Source organism: Diabrotica virgifera, chromosome 10, assembly GCF_917563875.1.
Source record: "Diabrotica virgifera virgifera chromosome 10, PGI_DIABVI_V3a".
Taxonomy (NCBI): Eukaryota; Metazoa; Arthropoda; class Insecta; order Coleoptera; family Chrysomelidae; genus Diabrotica; species Diabrotica virgifera.
The window spans coordinates 66,603,920-66,625,885 of NC_065452.1; the positions used below are offsets into that span (position 1 = coordinate 66,603,920).

The 21,966-nt window shown below is 34.0% G+C and overlaps 1 protein-coding gene across 1 annotated transcript in view; it reads left to right on the forward strand.

The window, feature by feature from the left end:
- The first annotated feature begins 513 nt into the window (after nucleotides 1–513).
- Nucleotides 514–21,966, forward strand: part of LOC114339544 (protein patched) — a 195,185-nt gene continuing 173,732 nt past the window's right edge. Inside the window, exon 1 of the mRNA XM_028290197.2 lies at nucleotides 514–897. Coding sequence (XP_028145998.1) covers nucleotides 781–897 — 117 coding nt within the window. The 5' untranslated portion in view covers nucleotides 514–780. The remainder of the gene's footprint in view (nucleotides 898–21,966) is intronic.

Genomic DNA, 21,966 nt, shown 5'->3' on the forward strand with positions numbered 1-21,966 from the left:
CTTTTAGATCCTAATTTTCGCTGTTTTTATTATAACAACCCTAAAATATTATTAATTGTGCGAGATGTGTTCAAAAAATAAGACATAAAATTTGTGTTATAAAGTTGATTAAAAGATAATATCCAATACACTTTTCCATTGGCAAATTCTTTTCATTTTGTAGGAAAAAGTCAAAGAATGAAAGATGAAAGCTTTGTCCGAGATTTCTTTTCTTTAAAATATTAAAGAAGCTGTCGCACCTAATTTTGAACGCCCTGTATCAATGATGCCCTTTCTAAGTCAAGATACCCTGATTACAAAGAATTATTTTCCGTCTAACACATAAAAGATGACTTTATCAAGAAATCTATTCTCGTGAAGACATACATAGAGATGGTGACAAAAAACATAAGTAATATGATTTGGAATATTTACATCTAAAGAGAAATGTGGGTGGTCCAGCTTCGGTCTCAGTCGCTCCGGCTCGCCGAAGAATCAGAATCAAAGCAACGATACAAGACTGACTAAACTTCATTACATTTACAGTGTGCGAGCGAAACCGGGAGGTTACAGATCGCATGTCGTTTGTCACAACTAACGTGATCAGTTGTTTACTTTCGAAAGCATGTTTAGCATACAGCAACGGAACTGTCGAAGTAGTTTGTTTCCTAGTCGGGAGTTACAGATTTCGGGAACTGCTTAGTGCCAGTGCATGGTGCCTCCAGAGGGTCAGATGTGCAGTGTAAGAATTGCCGATGAGTGGGCCTGAGTGCTACCGCTGGAATCGTGTGTCCGTCGAGGATGGCCTCAATGGCGCCATCGGACTCAACGACGGAGTCTACACAGAGGCACGAGTCAGATATTTACACCAGAACAGGATGGGTAGACGCAGATATCGCCTTAGGACAATTGGACCAGGTAATCATTAACGATATATCACTCTATCAAATCCCAAAACAACCTCAAAATCATAACAAATATCCATTCAACTCACCCCAAACAAACTGAATCTAACTTAAAATTGAGTCAAAAACTTGTTATGTAGCCCGATCTCATGCATAGAATTTACTTAAATATACTAAACACAATCATTCTACCAGTATACCACTTTTACTTCAACAGTAAAATCTATTATTTTTTCTTTAGTTTTGTTATGTATTAAGTACGAAAAGGACCTTCAGCCTAACGTAATTTACTTCCAAACAAAATCTACATTAATAAAACAGGATAATGGTGAAAGTACATTATTTGATTCACGTTTTAAAAATCATGACTGAAAACATTTCCAATAGCTCTAGTTTCCGGTTGAATTTATTCATCATGTGTTCACAGAAGCAATTCAGTGCCGTTTGGACTATAAAGTTCGATTCAAAACTAAAAATTGTTCATCCGAGATCGACCAAATATCTAAAACAATATTTCACATCAATATGTATATTATAATGTTAGGTGAAATTATTTTTTGTTCTTAAAATGTGAGTGGGCCCGTATGGGAAGCAATAATTTCATACAATTTTCGTATAGCTTACGTCTACTAGAGAAAGTAAAATATTGAGACGTTTAGTTTTTTCTGTAACCCTTCTCTTTCCTACTTCTAGGTTTTGAACTTTTGTTAATTAAACCACATCTACAATTTTTATGCATCGAAAAGAATTAAACGATTTTATTTTTGTTTCTTATATTTTGGTTTTGTTTATAGTTTCTTTTATTATATGATATTATTCAATTGTATCCCTCACTCGTTTTTAATAATTATCTGTTCTGTTAATACTAAGCATAGGGGTGCTCCTAAATGTATCTATCTATGTGGTTTTCTTTATACATTTAGACATCAATCTCATTATTCCTTTATCACAGTACATACTTTTGTGTTTTTACACCTATTTGTAATTTTATTTTCATTGGAGATTTTAAAAATTCCCAATCTTTTATTAAAAATTAGGTTTAACCTTCTCGTGCTACTTATCATAGTTTAAACAACCAAAATTATTTAATTTGGACTTTTGTTTTAAATTCAGCAAAGAAAATTTTTATTCCCATGATTAATAGCTACTTTACTCGATGCAAGTAACTGCGAAATTTATTGCACAAGTTTTTGCAGCAATAGAAATTGCATGGTGTCATACAAAAATTGCACAGAAAAATTGCAGCTAAATAGAACCTGCGCTATTTTTCATGCAATTTTTTCTACAATTTGGTTATATTTTTAGTAACTTTTGGTTTTAAGGCTTCACTGTTTGTGTTTTTTACTTTTCTGTCAACTTCTGGTGACATTGACATTCTGCCATCCTCCCAAGTTTTTGATTGTTTTCCAATTTTATTTTAATTAAGATTGTAATAATTAACAGTAACGATGAAAGTACAATAAAATATTAAATAATCAATATAAAGTGAATTTTTATCCTTTATTTAAGTAACAATTTAAAAGTATTATGGTAATTATAAAAAAAGGCGGCTGAGAAGGAAATGGAACAAGTGTAAATAAAAACTGAAATAAAAGCAGGTTAAGGTTAAATCAAATAATACTTTTGATTTGAGAGTTTCTTCTCTGTTAACTGTCTAAGAAATTTCTGTTCATTTCATGTCAGTTGTCAGTTTATGCAATTGTTGCACCGTGTAATCACTTTATTGCAGAAAGTTACCTAGTTGCAACTTATTGCACAAGTTCTTGCGCAAGAAATTGTGCAATTAATTTCGCAATTACTTGCATCATGCAGTGGTGCACCGAGAATTTTGCTCTGGGGGGGGGGGGGGTTAGCTTGGGCACAGAAATTTTTTTGTATTGGTTGTGAAAGACAAATTACATTTTCCTACTATTCTTTATATATTTTTTACATGCCCCGGGAGGGGGTTTTAACCCCCAAAACCCCCCTGGGTGCGCCACTGGCATCATGTAAAGTGGCTATAATAATATGAGTGACTTTGTAACACTATATACATATTCATGTTATCTCATAGAACATTATGGATAAAAAATATAATACCTCTATACATAGCTGTGAAGATAATAACATATTTTACATTTTTCTGTCTCCATGGACTTGTAAACCCTTTGAATTTGTTTTTACCTTAAGTACATAGTAGTTAAACATTCTTCCTCTGAATTTGTTGGTGTTCTGCTGCATTTTCTAAAACTATTTACAATAATACTAAAAATAAAAAATAACAATTTTCTTTATAATATATGTACGTTCGCAACAACCTTCCATTTTATAAACACTTGTTGATTTAATCATTGCTTCACTGCTGTATTGTCAACCCTATCTATTTATTTCCAGCTATTTTCTAAAATACATTTTAATGCATGTACTTCCATAGGCGCCCATACCCATGGGCAGGGGGGCGTGGCCCCTCCTAGCTTTTCGGGTGCTTTAAACTATATATTGTTGTCCATAGTGTACAAAATGTAATGCGCAAAATCTTCACGTCTGCCCCCCTGAAAATTTTTATATGGGCGCCCATGTGTACTTCTCCACTGCCGCTGCTCTAGAGTTATATTTAAATTTAAACCAGTCCATTAAATTGTTCAACCATACACTCTCCATCTTCCCATACTCCTTCCTCCTCTTATCTTTTCCTGTATTATCAATCTTAGGATTTCATATCGCTATCACCTCATTACGTGTCCCAGATATTGCATCTTTCTTATTTTTATTGTGTTTATTATTTCGTATTCTTTGCCCATTTCTCGCAATACTTCCGTGTTCGTTTTCTTCTGCGTCCTTGCTATTCTAAGTATCTTTCTGTAACACCACATTTGAAACGACTGTAGCATATTTATGTGTTCTTGCTTCAGTCTCCAGCTTTTAAGTCCATACTGTAGTATTGTATGTGGAAAACGTGTAACATCTCAGAGCTCTTACTCTCAGTTAAATCCAAGGTCTTTATTGCAGAGGATTTTTTCATTTTTACGAACGTATTTCTTGCTATTTCTATCTGGCCCCTTATTTCGGTAATCCAGGTTCCCAGGAGTATGTTTGTATATTTGTTTTCTTTTGTTATTATCATATTTTATTTAGTTTTTTTTTATATTCATTTTTAGTCCATATTTTTCACAGAAACTGCTTGTCTTATTTAGTAGTAGATGGAGTTGTTCAGCAGAGCTTTAAATACCATAATCACGGTGTCATCTGCATATCATGTTGTTAATATTTAGTTCTTCCGATAATCATTATTCCTTCACTTTCAGATAGTAATGGTTCTTTAAAAATTGATTCACTATACATTGAATAATAATGGAGACAATACATCCCTACCTAACTCCTCTTCTTCTTCATGTGCTGTGCTCGATTATCGAGCGTTGGCTATAAAATTGGCTATATAAATTTTGTTGAAGGCAGCTCTTAGGTAAAAGGGATGCAGAGGATCTGTTAAATGTTAAACCATTCTCTCAGGTTTCTAAGCCATGACGTTCTTCTTCGACCTGGTCCACTTCTTTCGTCTACCTTGCCTTGTCAGGATATACAGACACAGATCTTGTATTATTAAATGGAGTACATTATATCTCTGGGTGTCGCATAACATGGCCAAAATATTTAAGTTTATTAACTGTTCTGACGACTTCCGTAACTTTTCCCATCCGATTTCAATTTCTGGACTGGGTTCGTTATCTATTACAATTTGTGCTCTTTGATTCCAGTAAGGTTTGTTATTATTCGTAAATCCCTTTTGTCTATGGTTTTTGTCTTCAGAATTTGGTCTAATTTTTCATGTGTTATTTTGTCTAATGCTTTTTCACAATCAACATAACAAACATGCACATCCACATTCATATATATGCAGGTTTGAGCTATCACGTTAAAAGCAAATAATGCCTTCTGGTTCCCTGTCCGTTTCTGAACCCAAACTGACTATAAGCTATTCCTTCTTCCAGTTTTTTATTTATAGGGCATGTTTTATTTTCAAGAATAATGTGAGGATATGACTTATTAATGATATTGTTCTGTATTCACTGCAATCTATAGCATTTGAATTTTTAGGGATAGAGCAAATGGAGGAGAGTTTTGACTTTTATCTATTTCTGTCTTTATTAATAACCATTTTGTATCCGTTTCATTATTTTGCGGAGTTTGTCCTTTCATTCATTAATCGATTATTGATTTCTTCTGTCACGCGTTGTCTTATGAGTGGATTCTTCATTGTATTTTTTTTGTAACATTCATTGCTTTAATTATCCCCTATTTTCCTGTTTTCTAATTTCTCGTCGTAGAATTTGGCGGGTATCCACTGCATGGTAAAGTTGGGCAAACTATTTTCGTCCAACCTTTGTAAATGTCCGTACCATATAAGCTGTTTGTTTTTGTTCTCATTATCAGTTATTAATGAGAGGCCCATTGCCATACCACAGTAAAAGAGGGACCATACCATACCATATCTGACATCATAATTTCTAATTCTACCCCCTTTTGTATGCTCTCAAGGATAGTCTGAACACATTCATGTCTGAGTCTGACTACTCTTTAATTTCAATGTTTTATTGGTTTGCCTCCAACTAGATGTTTTTAAAAATCGGTATAATAATAATAATAATATAATAATAATAATAACTGTTACGTCCAGCGCCGGCTCCAGACGTGCCCTGGCGATCCCCAGGCAGCGATCCTAAACATAAATTATTCTTATAATCTCCATTCTCATGGGTGTGCATTGTATACCTACTGCCAGGTGTCAGTTTTTGTTCCACGTCAAGTATCCCTGCTACTCTCTGGGTATTGGCGCTACGAATACCCAGAAAGTATCCCCCATTCGCAGGGGGCCGCGCCTGATAGAAGAACTGACAAAAAACTCCCACAGGATAATAACCGGTAACAAATTAATTATCAAATTCGAATTTAAACGATTATTATATGGAATTAATCCATTCTGCCTTGTTTGTACATTTCGAGTCGCCAAAGACATTCGATTGCTATTTTGTAATTACATACGAACATTTTGTTAAAAGCATAATAAGAAGGTGAAGACATAGGAAATCTGTTTAGAAATACCAAAACTAGCCTTAAGCAACCTCTTAACATAAGGAAGTAGGCCAGTCAAAATACATGCAAAAACGTGGAATGCATGCTATATGTTATTCAAATTCGGCCTTTGTGATTATGTTTAATATATTTTGAAGGAGGCATTTACATACATGTATAAAAGAATCTATAGGACGATTTTCCGAAAACATACATTGTAAACGTTCTTTCATTTTATTTTCATCCGATGATGAAATTAACTCTATTTTATTTTACTACTAGTCAAATCACTTATCTAAAATATAACTCAACTTGTATTGTAACAGCATCTCAACGAGACATTACCAGAAAATGCTATAACAATAGATAATAGGTATGTAGGAAATAAGTAATTATATAAAGGAACAATTGAAACCAAGTATTTATGTAGAGCAATTAATAACGAATTAACTATATAAAATATTTTTTAAATTTACTGAAAAAGTAAATTTCCCAGTAAAGTAAAATACTCCCAGTGTAAATGGTACCTATTTATTAAAAATGGTACCTATTTATATAAATTTTATTAAAAAATATCCAAATTGGATTAGTAAAAACATTATAGAACGAACGTTTTCGGTTATATCAGACCATCATCAATGTACGTGTACACTCTAAGTAGTCTAAGTCATCGTAGTTGAAACTACCCACAGAAACTGCGAAACTGGTCAAATGACCGTTAAATCACATATAGTCTAAGAGCTAGTGAACCCTCCGACTAACGGTCGTCCTGTAAGGCTAGAAATTTGTCTAGTGATAATTCATAGTACACCAAGGCTAAAAACCATGACCTGGCAGGCATCAGCCCTGCACGTGTATCTACCAGGTGAATCGAAAAGTGCAAAAGGGGGTAAAATAAACTTTCTCCTGTAAAGTTTAAATTTAAGTATGTGTTTGAGTAAGTCATTTAGAAGAAATGTGTACAATGACAAGCGATTCTGAAGAGCATAAGTCCTTGCCAGGCGAGGGGAAAGATTAGGTTTTTCCTAAAATTATTCTTTTTGCATCGAACAAAGTTTTTTTAGCTTTTTTGAATCATTCCAAACAGAAAAGGTATTTGGTTATTTTTCTCTTGTTAATAGTTTTTGTTATATAAGCGATTAAAAATTTTGAAAATTGCGAAATCGGGCATTTAACTAAAAATTTCAATGTTGCCAAGGTAAGTAGATATTCTTTAAACATTGATTGATGAAATCCCGAAGAGTTTTTTTGCAATACAATATCGAAAATCCCTTTGTTTTTTAATTGCTAATCAAGCGGGAGCGACACTGTAGTATAAGTGAGGACGTTTGAGTTTGCATAAATTCATTATCTCGAGAATGGGCAAATTTGAAGAGAAATCCTCAGACAGGTCGATTTTTATTTTTAAATTAGGACTTTTTGGCATATATATAATACTAGTGACGTCATCCATCTGGGTGTGATGACGTAATCGATGATTTTTTTAAATGAGAGTAGGGGTTGTGTGATAGCTTATTTGAAAGGTTATTTAATTCTCTATTTAGTAATATAAACATTAACATAATTATTTATACAGGGTGTACAAAAAAAATTTTTCTTCATTTTGTCTAAATTAATTTACTAAAAATAATTATGTTAATGTTTGTATTACTGAATAGAGAATTAAATAACCTTTCAAATGAGCAATCACACAACCCCTACTCCCATTTAAGAAAATCATGGATTACGTCATCACGCCCAGATGGATGACGTCACTAGTATTATATATATGCCAAAAAGTCCTAATTTAAAAATAAAAATCAAATTTGCCCATTCTCGAGATAATGAATTTATGCAAACTCAAACGTCCTCATTTTTATACTAGTGTCGCGCCCGCTTGATTAGCAATTAAAAAACAAAGGGGTTTTCGATATTGTATTGCAAAAAACTCTTCAGGATTTCATCAATCAATGTTTAAAGAATATCTACCTGCCTTGGCAACATTGAAATTTTTAGTTAAATGTCCGATTTAGGGTTAAAAATGGCCGATTTCGCAATTTTCAAAATTTTTAATCGCTTATATAACAAAAACTATTAACCTAAGATAAAAGTCACTAAAGACTTTTTCTGTTTGGAATGATTAAATCTAAAAAAAACTTTGTTCGATGCAAAAAAGATAATTTTAGGAAAAACCCCTAATCTTTCCCCTCGCCTGGCAAGGTCTTATGCTTTTCAGAATCGCCTGTCATTGTACACATTTCTTCTAAATGACTTACTCAAACACATACTTAAATTTAAACTTTACAGGAGAAAGTTTATTTTACCCCCTAAATTTGCACTTTTCGATTCACCTGGTAGATACACGTGCAGGGCTGATGCCTGCCAGGTCATGGTTTTTAGCCTTGGTGTGCTATGAATTATCACTAGACAAATTTCTAGCCTTACAGGACGACCGTTAGTCGGAGGGTTCACTAGCTCTTAGACTAATAGTTAACTCATTAAAATTTAATAAAAATGCGACAATAAGTCGACGATAATGGAATACAATTAAAGAAAATGTATTTATCCCTGCCCGAACTGTCCTTTTAATGATAATAAAATATGACAAATTGAAACAAAAAAAACATTTTCCATTAATGGTATAATACCCCGTTTAAAACGTGTTTGACGTTTGTCGGGGTAGTCATATTATTTTTATACAGTCATGTTACATAACAATGTTTTTATATATTCGTTAACTTCAGAATTGTAAAAAACATGCAGAATTTAACATAAGAAAGTGCTTTGATATTGTTGGTGTACGTAACACGCTATACAATACAGTCTCTACAGCATTTAGGGAAATGGTAAAACGAAAATAAATCTACACTAGGAGCATAATACGATTAGTCATAAATCAACAATAGTAAAAAAACAATGAATCGATAATTGACAAAAGTTGCACCACCCTTTTATGTCGAAAATCAAATATCGTCTTGTGGGGTTTAAGTTCAGGTACTAATCCTGAAAAGTGTGGAGAGTTCGTAGACGAGTATTTTCGGCTGGCCTAATGCGAAGTCTTTAATCAGGTGTGACAGATGATTTTGGAGCCAGTCCTGATATTCGGTCTGTGGGCGATGCGCCGGTATTACGTTAGCCTTGGTAGGACCACCGGGTAGGCAGCGTGTGTGGTCCTCGGCTAGCTTAGCGGCTAAAGTTACCTGTCCCCCTCACCCCACCACGTACTGCGCCTAGCTGTGAGACCGTACCTGTACCCCTACTCTCTTGGTCCTTATGTTTCCGGAACCCAAAGTTCAACCCCTGCGATGTCTCAATCTACATTGAACTATCGCCGTTGCCGCTTCATTCTATTTTTCGTGTATAGTAAATACAAAATTATTTCATCTCATAATTTTTACTCTTTAAACCGTTAGATTTAGTATACAGTAGTGAGTAGATGATAGTATTACTCAAATACGGTAAAATTCAGAACAGGATGCATTAGTATTATTGCGGAAAAAAATAAAATTTATTTACTTATGAGCAATATTTTTAATTTTCGACCACTTTTGTGGGGGGTGGTTTGTGGATATTTACCAAATTTTGGTATATTATTGGACCTTAAAAAAGTAGCCTACAGCTATTTTGTAGCTTCGAAAGGGTCAGAAATGGCGCTATATTTGAGGAGTTATATATCTCTGACACCGGTGAACCGATTTTATCGCACAAGGTCTCTCATTTTTCTTGTTATAATGCAAACTTTTTGATAAAATAATTTAAAACCGTAAAAGATACGTTTTTGGAGATAAACATGAGTAAAACTGAATTAATGAAGATTAACACACCAAGAGAAATGGGCATACAAATAGAAAACCAAGAGCTGAAATCAGTGGAAAGAGTTAGTTATCAAGGAAGCATACTGAACACGACAGGAGGAGCAGAGGAGGATATTCAAACACAAATTGGCAAAGCACAGACAGCATACTATATGTTAAATAATATATGGAAATCTAATGAGATAAAACTAGACACCAAAGCAAAGTCGATTTTCCGTACCATTGTCTTAGATTTTTCAGCCATGATGCTCTTCTTCTACCAGGACCACGTCTACCTTGGATCTTTCCCTGAATGATCAGATGTAAAAGTTCATATTTGTATTCAAATTTGTCTCATAATGTGACTTCTTCTTCTTCTTGTGCCACTCCTATCGGAGATTGGAAATCATCAAGGCTACCCTGACTTTGTTTACAGCTGACCTAAAAAGTTCATTAGTGGTGCAGCCAAACCACTCTCTCAAATTCCGCATCCACGACATTCTTCTACGACTTCTAATGTGACTAAATTATTCCAATTGAGTCTCTTTATTATATTGACCAGCAAGGGCGGATCCTGGACCGATTTTCGAGAGGGGCCATGAACTTTTTTTGGGGAGGGGTACCAGGGGGTCTGGGGGTAATTTTTAAAAATTAGGGTTACAGTGGTGAGTTTTAAGGTACTTTTCACACACTTTTGAGTGACATAAAAAAATTCAAAACTTATCGTTAATAAAGTCAGTACCGATTCCTACACATTCCTTCGGATCCAAGGGCAGTTCTTTCAACACATTCAATTTTTCCCAATGCTTCTCCTGTCAGGCATTGTTTCCATCTTTCTTGATGTTCACGAATTATTTTTATGTTCTCATAAGCGTCAATGAACTTGACAAACTCTTCATGAATGTTGTTATTGTAAATGTATCTCAAATTTAGAAAAAGCTGTTCCACGTGGGATACGTCGGTCGTTTCATCAAATATGGCAGAGTAATAATTTGCACTTTGACTCTAATTCATTATTTGTTCAATTATTTCTTCACCACATGTTATCAATTGATTTTGGCTAGTGCTAGTAATGTATGTTGCTCGGGAAGATGCTGTGGATAGGTGCTGTTTAGGTGTCTTATCTCCTAATGCGATTTTAAATCTTAACAATTCCCCTCATTGCTAGGTCCAGCATCTTCGTCCGGAAGCAGAAGGCCATCATTACGATGGCCTTTTAGAGGAATATTTTGTCGACCTAAGAACACTATAAACTCTACTATTAATCGTAGTCTTTCTCTATTTTCTGGTATCTGTGTAGACCTGTGAGAGTCTAACTGGTTAATGACTGACTTTTGCGGGTTGAGATAACTTTGTGGAAAATCCAGCCAAACCTGAACGCACTCCTTGTGGTATGATGTTTTTTCATGGGTTTGTATGGCTCCGTCTTTGCCCATGAGTTTGGCGAAAAATGTTAAAGGTTTTGTGACAAGGCTTTGGGCTATCATCCCTTTATTGTGACTACATTTCTCAGTAGAAAAATAAAACGCAAAACTTGCAAAACAATTCCTTTCGAATGTGCGAAAGTACCAACCAACTTTATTCTAAGTACTGGTGACCCAAGTATAACTCTTCATTTCTTTTTTATTCTTTTTGTGTACAGAATATGCAAATTCATACGATTTTGATGGCTGCCAAGGTCGATCTAACAATTGGCACTTTGTAAAATTATCAACATTTTGATTTACAAAATATGTCATTCTTGAAGCTTCCGTTATTGCTTTTGTTCAATTCTAATTCAGAAGACATATTTATCCCCTGTTTTTTTACATATATATGTGTTTGAAACTAAAAACATTTGAACTGCAAATATTTAAATTTCATTTTTTTTTAATTCTCGGAGGGGGTCATGGCCCCGCCCTTGTTGACCAGTTGTGTTGTTCGGTTTGGCCGTCTAAGGACCTCCTCATTTCTAACTCTATCGACCCAGCTTATTCTTAGTATTCGTCTGTATACCCACATATCAAAGGCTTCCAAGTGTTTAAGCATAGCCTCATTTAGTCCACGCCATGCAATAGAACAGGAAAGATATAGGAATATGTTATTCGAATGCGAAGGTCAATACTAAGATCGTGACTGCAAAGTACGTTTCTCATTTTTACAAAGGCAGCTCGGGCTTGTTTTATTCCGCTTTTAATTTCTGTTGTTGGATCCCAGCTCTCATTGATACTATTGCCGAGATACATGAGTTTCTCTACTCTGTCCAGTATGACATCTCCGACTTTTAAACCGCCATCCTGTATATGATTTTGTTTAATAACTATCATATATTTAGTTTTAATCCATACTGATTACAGGTTTGTTTTATTTTGTTCATTAGACTTTGAAGATCTCCTCAATTAGCCAGCACCAAGGTATTGTCGGCATATCTAATATTGTTCACGGTTAATATATTCACAATAATACCTTCTGTTGTCTCCATTAAGTCTTCCTTAAATATTTCTTCTGAATACAAGTTACAGAGTTAAGGCGGTAGTACACAGCAATACAGCCTTGTTTTACTCTTCTTTGTATATTTATTTTATCCGACAGTTCTTGTTCAACCTTTACTCTTGCCACTTGATGCCAGTACATATATATTTGTAACTACTACTTTTGGTTATTCCTAGTTTGGAACTAGAATTAGTTCACTTCCAATTCCATGCACTTTTTTGTTTAAAAATGACTCGATCTATAAATCTTGCTATGTGTCCATGTGGTCTTTTGTTATATGTGTTTTGTAGGTTCTGCCACATTTATTCTCCCTACATGGCCTATCGATCCTAGCCTGTTTTGATGGATTGGATAATGTAGGGTCACTGTAGAAGTGTAGAGTGGAACCTGTGCTACATTTTTTTACTCTTGTGCCTAATATGTTATGTTCAAATCAGGAACTTCATCATAGAGTTAAGGTGACCAAACGTCCCGTAAAAACGGGATTGTTCCGTTTTAAGTTGCAAAATCGTCGTTTTTATTAATTATACATACGCCCCACATTTTAAATTAAATTACATATTCATAGGTAAATTGAAAAAGGTGTATGTCTCAAATTACCTAAAAAGAGCATGTTTCAATGATTACGTCTCGATGGAGGCCCCTGAAGAGTATCTCATAGAAGCACTTCCTGCTTTTTGTAATCATTCATGTTGCTGAAGCATTTAGAGTTTTATATATAAGGGAGCGTTCAAGTATTACATAACGCGATTTTTAACTCCCCCCCCCCCCCACGTAATGCACTATTATGGGAGTTTAACTATTGCGTAACGCAATTTTTGAGGATTTTTGCCCCCACCCCCAACCTTTGTTTCGTAATACTTGAACGAAGTAGTTTCACACTTTTTGTGAATATACTTGTTGCCAAAAATTTCTTTCAAATCAAAAATATGTATTTACTAAATATGTATATAGTCCAGAGAAATAAGGTTTTTGTCGGGACACTTGAGCAGCCAGGTTGCAAATGGATTTTTTGGGTACTGTATACCTAATACATTATAAATAAAAAAATGCCCGTCACAGTTCGGACGAGAAACTTAGTTATTAACAAATAAGGGTCAAAAATGGCAGTTTTTTCGTTTAAATCGCTCCAGGTAAAAATTAACAAATAAGGATCAAAAATGGCAGTTTTTTCGATTAAATCGCTCCAGGTAAAAATAGGGTAATTAAATATCTCATTTATAATATTCTTCTTTTTGTAGATGAGCCAAGGTTTTAAATGGCACTTTTTGAATTTTGGTCCAATTCTTTTTTGTTTGGGAAAGTGCAAAATAAGACTAAAATTTCAAAAATTAAAAATGTGCTATAACTTTTGCAAAAATGGCCTTAAGACTTTCATATTGCACGAAAAGTTGAGTCAAACATTCCATATAATGCACAAAAAATTTTAAGACGATTTGTCAATTAGTTTAAATTTTATTCAATTTGTTTATCGCAAAGAGCTTTTCTTTCGCAATGTTATTGTTCAGAAAATAATAATGACATAGCAGTTCTGTGGAAACCACATTCAACAATAATAGTTTATATATTTTTAAAGTATTGAAAAAAATCATTATAAAGTCGTTTTTATCACTCCGAAAAAAGTTTAGTAAAATAGAGTCATTTTTGGCTTCTAAACAATTTTAATAACTTTGTTAATATTGACTATAGTGTAAATCTACTTTAGGATTTCAAAAGCTGGTATTTTTATACGAATTTTCAGAAAAAAACTTTTTGCCTAGGTTAATTAGGTTCAAACTTAGCCACTTTTATTATTTAATTCGCAGTTACTTCTATATACATCAAATTCTCCTGTAGCAGTGTTAGTTACCATACTACTCCGAAACGGCTTGGCCGATTTTTATAAAATTTTACACGTTTATCTTGTAGGACGTTGAAGAGATTTTAATCTATTTTTTATACCCATAAGTTATAAGGGGGTTGCCCCCTGACATTTTTTTTTATTTTTTTGGACAAAATTATCTACCTTAATTTTATATGATGTAATACATACAACCCTTAATTTTCACTCTTCTATCACCAACCCCTATTTGTTAATAGCCATCATATATTTACATCTATAAAATTCTCCTGTCACAGTGTTAGTTTCCGTACTCCTCCGAGACCGCTTGACCGATTTTTATGAAATTATATATTATGTATATTCGGTAGGTCTTAGAATCGGTCCTAATCTCTTTTTCATATCCCTGAGTGATAAGGGGAGTTCCCCTTAACATTTTGTAATGTTAGGTGGGGTTGTGTGTACATAACGTACTCTATAAGACTACGAGTGCATACAAATTTAAAAAATTATGATCGAAATCCATCAACAAATTCCAGCGATATTATTCGCAGCATATGTTTGCAGAATCAGTTTCATTTTTTGAGCGCACGTATTTTAGTAATTCCCCTCTGCCGACCACGAATTAATTCCGTTCGGACGCCATTTTTAAAGCTTTATTAACCACTGTTGAGCTTCAAAGTTTACTCAAACTTTTACACATAACCTATATATCTTCAACTTCAAAATGGCTCTAGTTAGGTTGCTTAATTGTTATAAACAAAGTAGCCGTCAATTAAATAAAAAAAGTGGCTAACTTTGACCGTAATTAACCTAGGTGAAAAGTTTTTCTTCGAAATTTCGTATAAAAATACCAGCTTTTCAAATTCCATTGTAGTTTTAGCCTACAGTCAATATTAACAAAGTTATTCAAATTGTTTATAAGCCAAAAATGACTCTCTTTTAGTAAAATGTTTTCTGAGTGATAAAAATGACTTTTTAATATTTTTTTTAAAGCGTTGATAATATGACTATTCTTCTTTCATGTTGTTTTCACATAATTGCTGTATCATTATTATTTTTAGCTCTTTTTTAGAAAAAAAAGCTCTTTGAGATAAACAAATTTAATAAAATTTAAACTAATTGACGCATCGTCTTAAAATTTTTTTGTGCATTGTATGGACTGTTTGACTCAACTTTTCATGCAATATGAAAGTCCTAAAATTTATTTTAGCAAAAGTTAGAGCAAATTTTTTATTTTCGAAATTTTAGTTTCATTTTGCAATATCCGAAGCAACAAATAATCGGACCAAAATTCAAAAAACGCTATTTTAAACCTTGGCTCATCTAGTAAAAGAAAAATATTATAAATAAGACATTTAATGTTGTTCTGAAGCTATTTTCTTGTGGCATTTTTATAATCAAGTATATTCAAATGGGAAATAAGCCACAATTTTACCTAAAAATGATTTTATTAACGTTTCGACGCCCAAGTCGGGTGTCGTTGTCAAAATACAAAATAATACTAAATAAACAAAAATGGTGTTGCTTAGTAAAAAATTCTTCTAATAATTTATTTAATCTGACTCATTTATATCGGCAATTCAGACACGTATTATACATTTTAAAGTAGACGACTTTAAAATGATATTGCCAATATTGATGAGTTGCGTTCCTGGGACGACTTTACTAAAAGATAGTTCATTCGATTACATGAAATCAATCCCAACTCAAGAATATCCACCGTTGCATTTGGTTGTCTTTTTAAAGACAGATCACATGCTATGATTTTTTGTGGCGGATATTCTTGAGTTGGGATTGATTTCATGTAATCGAATGAACTATCTTTTAGTAAAGTCGTCCCAGGAACGCAACTCATCAATATTGGCAATCGCATTTTAAAGTCGTCTACTTTAAAATGTATAATACGTGTCTGAATTGCCGATATAAATGAGTCAGATTAAATAAATTATTAGAAGAATTTTTTACTAAGCAACACCATTTTTGTTTATTTAGTATTATTTTGTATTTTGACAACGACACCCGACTTGGGCGTCGAAACGTTAATAAAATCATTTTTAGGTAAAATTGTGGCTTATTTCCCATTTGAATATACAAGACATTTAATTACCCTATTTTTACCTGTAGCGATTTAAACGAAAAAACTCGAATTTTTGACCCTTATTTGTTAATAACTAAATTTCTCGTCCAAACTGTGACGGGCATTTTTGTATTTATAATGTATTAGCTATATAGTACCCAAAAAACCCATTTGCAACCTGGCTGCTCAAGTGTCCCGAACACGGTATATTTTTGCCTTATTTCCCTGGTGTAATATCCCTGTGTTAATTTCTGTGCTTATTGTATTGTTCCAGTTTAGTTTTGAACCTATACTACAATCACAATAAAGATTCACTAGAAATAAACAAACCAAGGCACGTTGAATGTTACTAGGAGCACTCCCAAATCATGATTTACAAAATTTATACATTGTAAATAATGATTAGGGAGTGCTCCTCGTAACATTCAGCGTGTCTTGGTTTGTTTATTTCTAGTATCTTTATTGTGATTTTAGTATAGATATTTGAATTCTGTTACACTTTAAGACGATCAGTAGCCAACTCGATTTTTTTTGCGGTACATTTATAGATTATGTACTTGGATAAACTATTATATCAAATAGGGACATCTTGCTTTTTAATCTATTACCTATATCATATGGGCAACATTTAATGTTGATTTTGGTATTCTTGTAGGATTCAGATGATCTATAAGTACATTTCTATCCATCAGTAGTTATTTAGATTTAGACATTTTGATTATAATGCGCAAAACTTATTTGGTACGGACATCTAAAAAGAATGACAGACCATCGCCTACCTAAGTTAATATTGGATTGGTAGCCACTTGACCGGAAAAATAGACTTAATGGAGTCCAAAAGACAACGTCAGAGAGAGATTTACGACCAGGAGACTGGGCCGACAGACGTGAATGGAGACGGAACCGGACATTACGTACGATTATAATGCTAGTAGTCACATTTGACTCTCGAGTAGTGTTCTTATTATAACACGATCTGTTATCGAATGTCTACATGTACGTATTCTTTTAAGCTTTTAATAGTTTATTTATTCATTTCATGCCTTATATGAGGTCTAATTCAGTTACTTACTATGTGGCAACACCGGTCGATCGTATGCGAACGACGATGTGGAGTCACGTTATACAATGTTTTCCTTTTTCAATGGGGACCTAACCTAACAGTTTTTTTAAAGACAGCTGATTTTATTTAGGGCTTAATACTACATGTTTAAAATGGAACATGTATGTTCGTTAGATTTTTCTCTTTTGTGTGTATTATGCCAAATTGATATCTTTAATCCAATAACGGTTTGATCGGCACCTTTAGGTCTTCCTATTATTTTAATTTTGGGCGGTTATTGCAGTGTTTTTATTATAGTTATAAAAAGGTCTAAGGTGAAATTATACATAAATATGTACGAATTATGTAAAATCACAGTTTTCTCGAAAAGTTACCAAGATACGATTTTAATTTTGATCAGAGATGATTACTGGAACACCGACTTTTTATATTTTGGAAAAATGTTGCGGGTGGTTTGCATGTGGGATTAAATTTTTTTCTACACTACTGTGTTTACTAATCAATATTAAAATGTAAACACAACGCGATTAGACAAATTCTAACCTCACTCTGACACTCGCGGTACCTACCACAGATACACGCGGCTCAAGTTAGCGTGTACCAAAAAACCAGTCACAGTGCACGCTAAATAGTGACGTCACTGACTTGATGACGTTTAGCTCGCTTGTACCTAACTTTTTTATTTGCGTACAAACAAGTTAGCGTGTACCTAGACACAGCGTTTATTTTTAAATTAACCCGGGAGCAGTCGCGCTCACTTCAGTTACATCGTAGTCGCGCGTAGAGAAAAAATCTCACAATACAAATTTAAATACGAATTTAAAACAAATTTCTATTTTATAATACTTTTATTTACTTGCTATGTTAAAATATCTATTTCTAACAATTTTAAAGCTAATTGGTTCTCACCAAAGCCATAAATTCCACAAAAAAAAAAAATAAAAAAAATCCACGCATTACTACGATTCTCCTCGAGGCACTTACAAGTGGAAAGCAATGTTGCAACATTTTTCATCAAGTTATCATGGAAACGAATAAAATGTGAGATTTTTTCTCACGGCGCTACTGCTCCCGGGTTAAATAAGCATATTAAGTACAATTCAAAGAATATTCAAAAAATGAAAAGTAAGCCAATTGTGGCAAATTTCTACAGACACCTCAAAAAAAAATGGATTTTACAGTGGACATCATGTTCAACAAAAAATTTAAAAAGATTTTATTAGATTATGAGTTTCTCGAAGTCGAGATGTTGAGTTTTTTATTTTTAATGATTTTTGAGTTCTTGGTATCACTCGGAAGTTAAAAAAACGAAATTCTTGTAACAACAGGGTGAACATCAACATAGGTACCTATTTATTATTGTTCAACAAAAAATAAGCATAAAAACACATATAGGTATCTCGACATTCTCGACAGCGTTACCTCACAAAATGTCTAGTCTTCTTTTTGCACACCGGAATATGTTTTTGAATCGCGGAATAATCTGCAAAAGAGAAGGGAAACAGTTGTTGATTGAACGTTTCTCACTAGGCTCAAGCGTGCTGGCGCGAAAATGCGGCAAAGCGAGTCGAAGATAGGAATATTCAACATGCTGTATCTCTGGTAATTTTACTCTGGAAATATTTAATTTAGTATACAGGGTTGGTTTAAACTCGGAATGAGTATTTTCTTAAATGAAACACCCTGTAATTTAGTACTGTAATGAAGTGATATTTTATGGTACGTTTTTATTTCTTAAGCATTCCCTATACCTAATTGGTATGCTATAAAAACAATGAAAAATGGCAAATCACCGGGTCCAGATGGACTTCCATCGGAACTTCTTAAGCTTGTGGAAGATGAAACAGTAAATGTTTTGGTTGACCTCTTTAACTGCATTTATAAAACAGGAGAAATACCTAAGGAATGGCTTCTGTCAACTTTTGTAACTATTCCAAAGAAAACAAACGCAAAACTGTGCACCGACCATCGCACAATAAGCTTAATGGGACACACACTAAAAGTATTTCTTAAAGTGATACATACAAGAATTCACAAAAAACTAGACGCTGACATCAGTGATACTCAGTTCGGGTTTCGAAACGGGCTTGGAACAAGGGAAGCACTATTTGCACTTAATATCATGTGCCAAAGATGCCTGGATGTTAACCAGGATATATATATGTGCTTTATTGACTACAACAAGGCGTTCGATAAAGTTCGCCACGAACACCTGATGAGACTGTTGGTAGAGAAAAACTTGGATAAAAGGGACGTCATAATTATCTTCAATATTTACTATAACCAGAAGGCGAATATTAGAGTAGAACGGGAAACAACCGAGGAACTCGAGATCATAAAAGGCGTAAGGCAGGGATGCATACTTTCACCAACCTTGTTTAACTTATATTCAGAAGATATTATAAACAGAGCCCTTGCTGACCAAGATATAGGGGTTAAAATAAATGGCATTTTAATAAACAATTTGAGATACGCTGATGACACAGTATTAATAGCAGACACCCCGGAAGATCTCCGAACACTGATAAACAGAATAGTAGAATGCAGCGAAAAGTTCGGTTTATCACTTAACATCAAAAAAACAAAAATAATGATGGTGTCGAAATCTCCACAAAATTTTTCTGACATAACCGTACATGATCAAAGAATTGAGCGTGTTAGAAAATATAATTACCTGGGAACTGTTATTAATGAAAACAACGACAACTCTGAAGAAATCAAGATCAGAATAGAAAAAGCTAGAGCTACTTTTACCAAAATGAAAACAGTTTTATGCGGAAGAGAGCTAAGTTTAAATCTTAAAATTCGCCTCATGAGATGTTACGTGCTGTCAGTTCTTTTCTATGGAATGGAAGCTTGGACACTGAAAAAGATCGATACAAGGAAAATAGAAGCATTCGAGATGTGGATGTACCGCAGGATACTGAGAATATCGTGGACAGAGAGAGTGACAAACATGGAAGTGTTGCGAAGGATGCAGAAAGAAAAAGAACTTGCGCTTACTATTAAAAAGCGCAAACTGCAATACTTGGGACATATAATGAGGGGACAAAAGTACCAGCTACTACAATTAATTATTCAGGGAAAAATAATAGGTAAAAGATCCATTGGCAGAAGAAAACATTCATGGTTGAAGAATTTAAGAGATTGGTACAAGTGCAGCAGCTGCCAATTATTTAGATCTACGGTATCAAAAATACGCATAGCCTTGATGATAGCCAAACTTCGGAACGAGGACGGCACCTGAAGAAGAAGAAGATACCTAATTACTTTAATTCGCGAGTTATTCGTGATTCTTTAAGCCAAACATTAATTGCAACAAAAATTGCGTGAAATTATATTAGGTAGCCGTGAAAATATTCAATCAAAAATAATTTGTCGATAAAAATACATATTATTCTGGACTGATCGTTTATTAATTTATTAATATTGGACGAAAATCACAATACCTACGTAGTTAAGGTTGTTGGTGCGTAAAATATTAATAAAAACATACAACATACTACCTAGTTGGCTATGACACTAAATTTGCTTAAACATTTGACATTATATGAAGGAATAAACTATTTTTATAGTTCCAGTTGCTTTGTTACCATTACTAATATGAATTTTTCTAATGAGGAACTGATTAATATGGCTTTTATGCTAGGAGAATATAACAAAAATGTGGTACTAGCAATAAAAATCTGTCATCAGCAATTCCCTGATAGAGGACAACCAAGAAGAGAAACTTTTAAAAGTATACTAAAACGGTTTTAACAGACTAGACACTGTGAGAACGGTCGTACTAATATGCAGATCCTCAGTGACACTCAGGATTACAATTAATTCATTTCATTCATTTAATAGTTTTTGCTCGATCTGATTTTTTCATAATCTAAGTGCAGTCTGTTATAACCGTTTTAGTATACTTTAAACAGTTTCTCTTCTTGGTTGTCGTCTATCAGGGAATTGCTGATAATAAATTCTAATTGCTAGTTTTTTGGGGGAAAAGGAAGCGAACTGGAGTGGAGCTACTCGTAAACTAAGTCAAGATAGGACGTCTTGTCTGAACATCAGTCTAGACGTTTCGTTTTGTTCTATCAGTTCTAACAAAATGATGCTTCTTCCATCACTTCTTCAATCCGACCTTGAATTTCATTTCGATTCGACAAGACGTACGTATTGCTGCTTACAGCTTCGTCCACATGAGGGTTTACCAACGTCGACGTCGCGGTTTACCTGAAAAACCCAACCGCCGCGCCGGCGCCTCGGCTCAAGTTGCCAAGGAACAATGGAATCGTACACATGCAACCGCTCCGTCGTCAAACCGAGGCGGTTGTAAGACTAGGGGAGGAATGGGACCGCCAGTCAACCGCTCTCATGTGTACGATACAAACGTCGGCTAACCGCGGCGTCAACCGCAAAACGTACAATAAAACGTAGCGTGAAAACCGGCCTTAAAGGTTTTCAATATTAAAGTTGTACAGTACATATTATAACATAACATTTTAGAGAACAGGGTTAATATTTCTACAATTGCCCTACTTTATTTTCGTATAGGATTCATATTCCATTGAATAATTTCATTCCTACCCAAGAATTTTGGTTTGAGCTTAATTAAAATTATTTTATGGTTACTTTTCGCTTTTCTTTCTTTTTACTAATTTTTGAAGTTTGCACGAGAATTACGCAGAATAACAAATCAATCTCATCAGTATAATATAGTTTGTTTGTAAGTATGTACTTATACAGTTGTAAGTATGTATTGTCAAATATAAAATAAATAACATCGATGAAGACATGAGAAATATGGGAATACGCACTTGGTGGAGGAAGGCGATGAA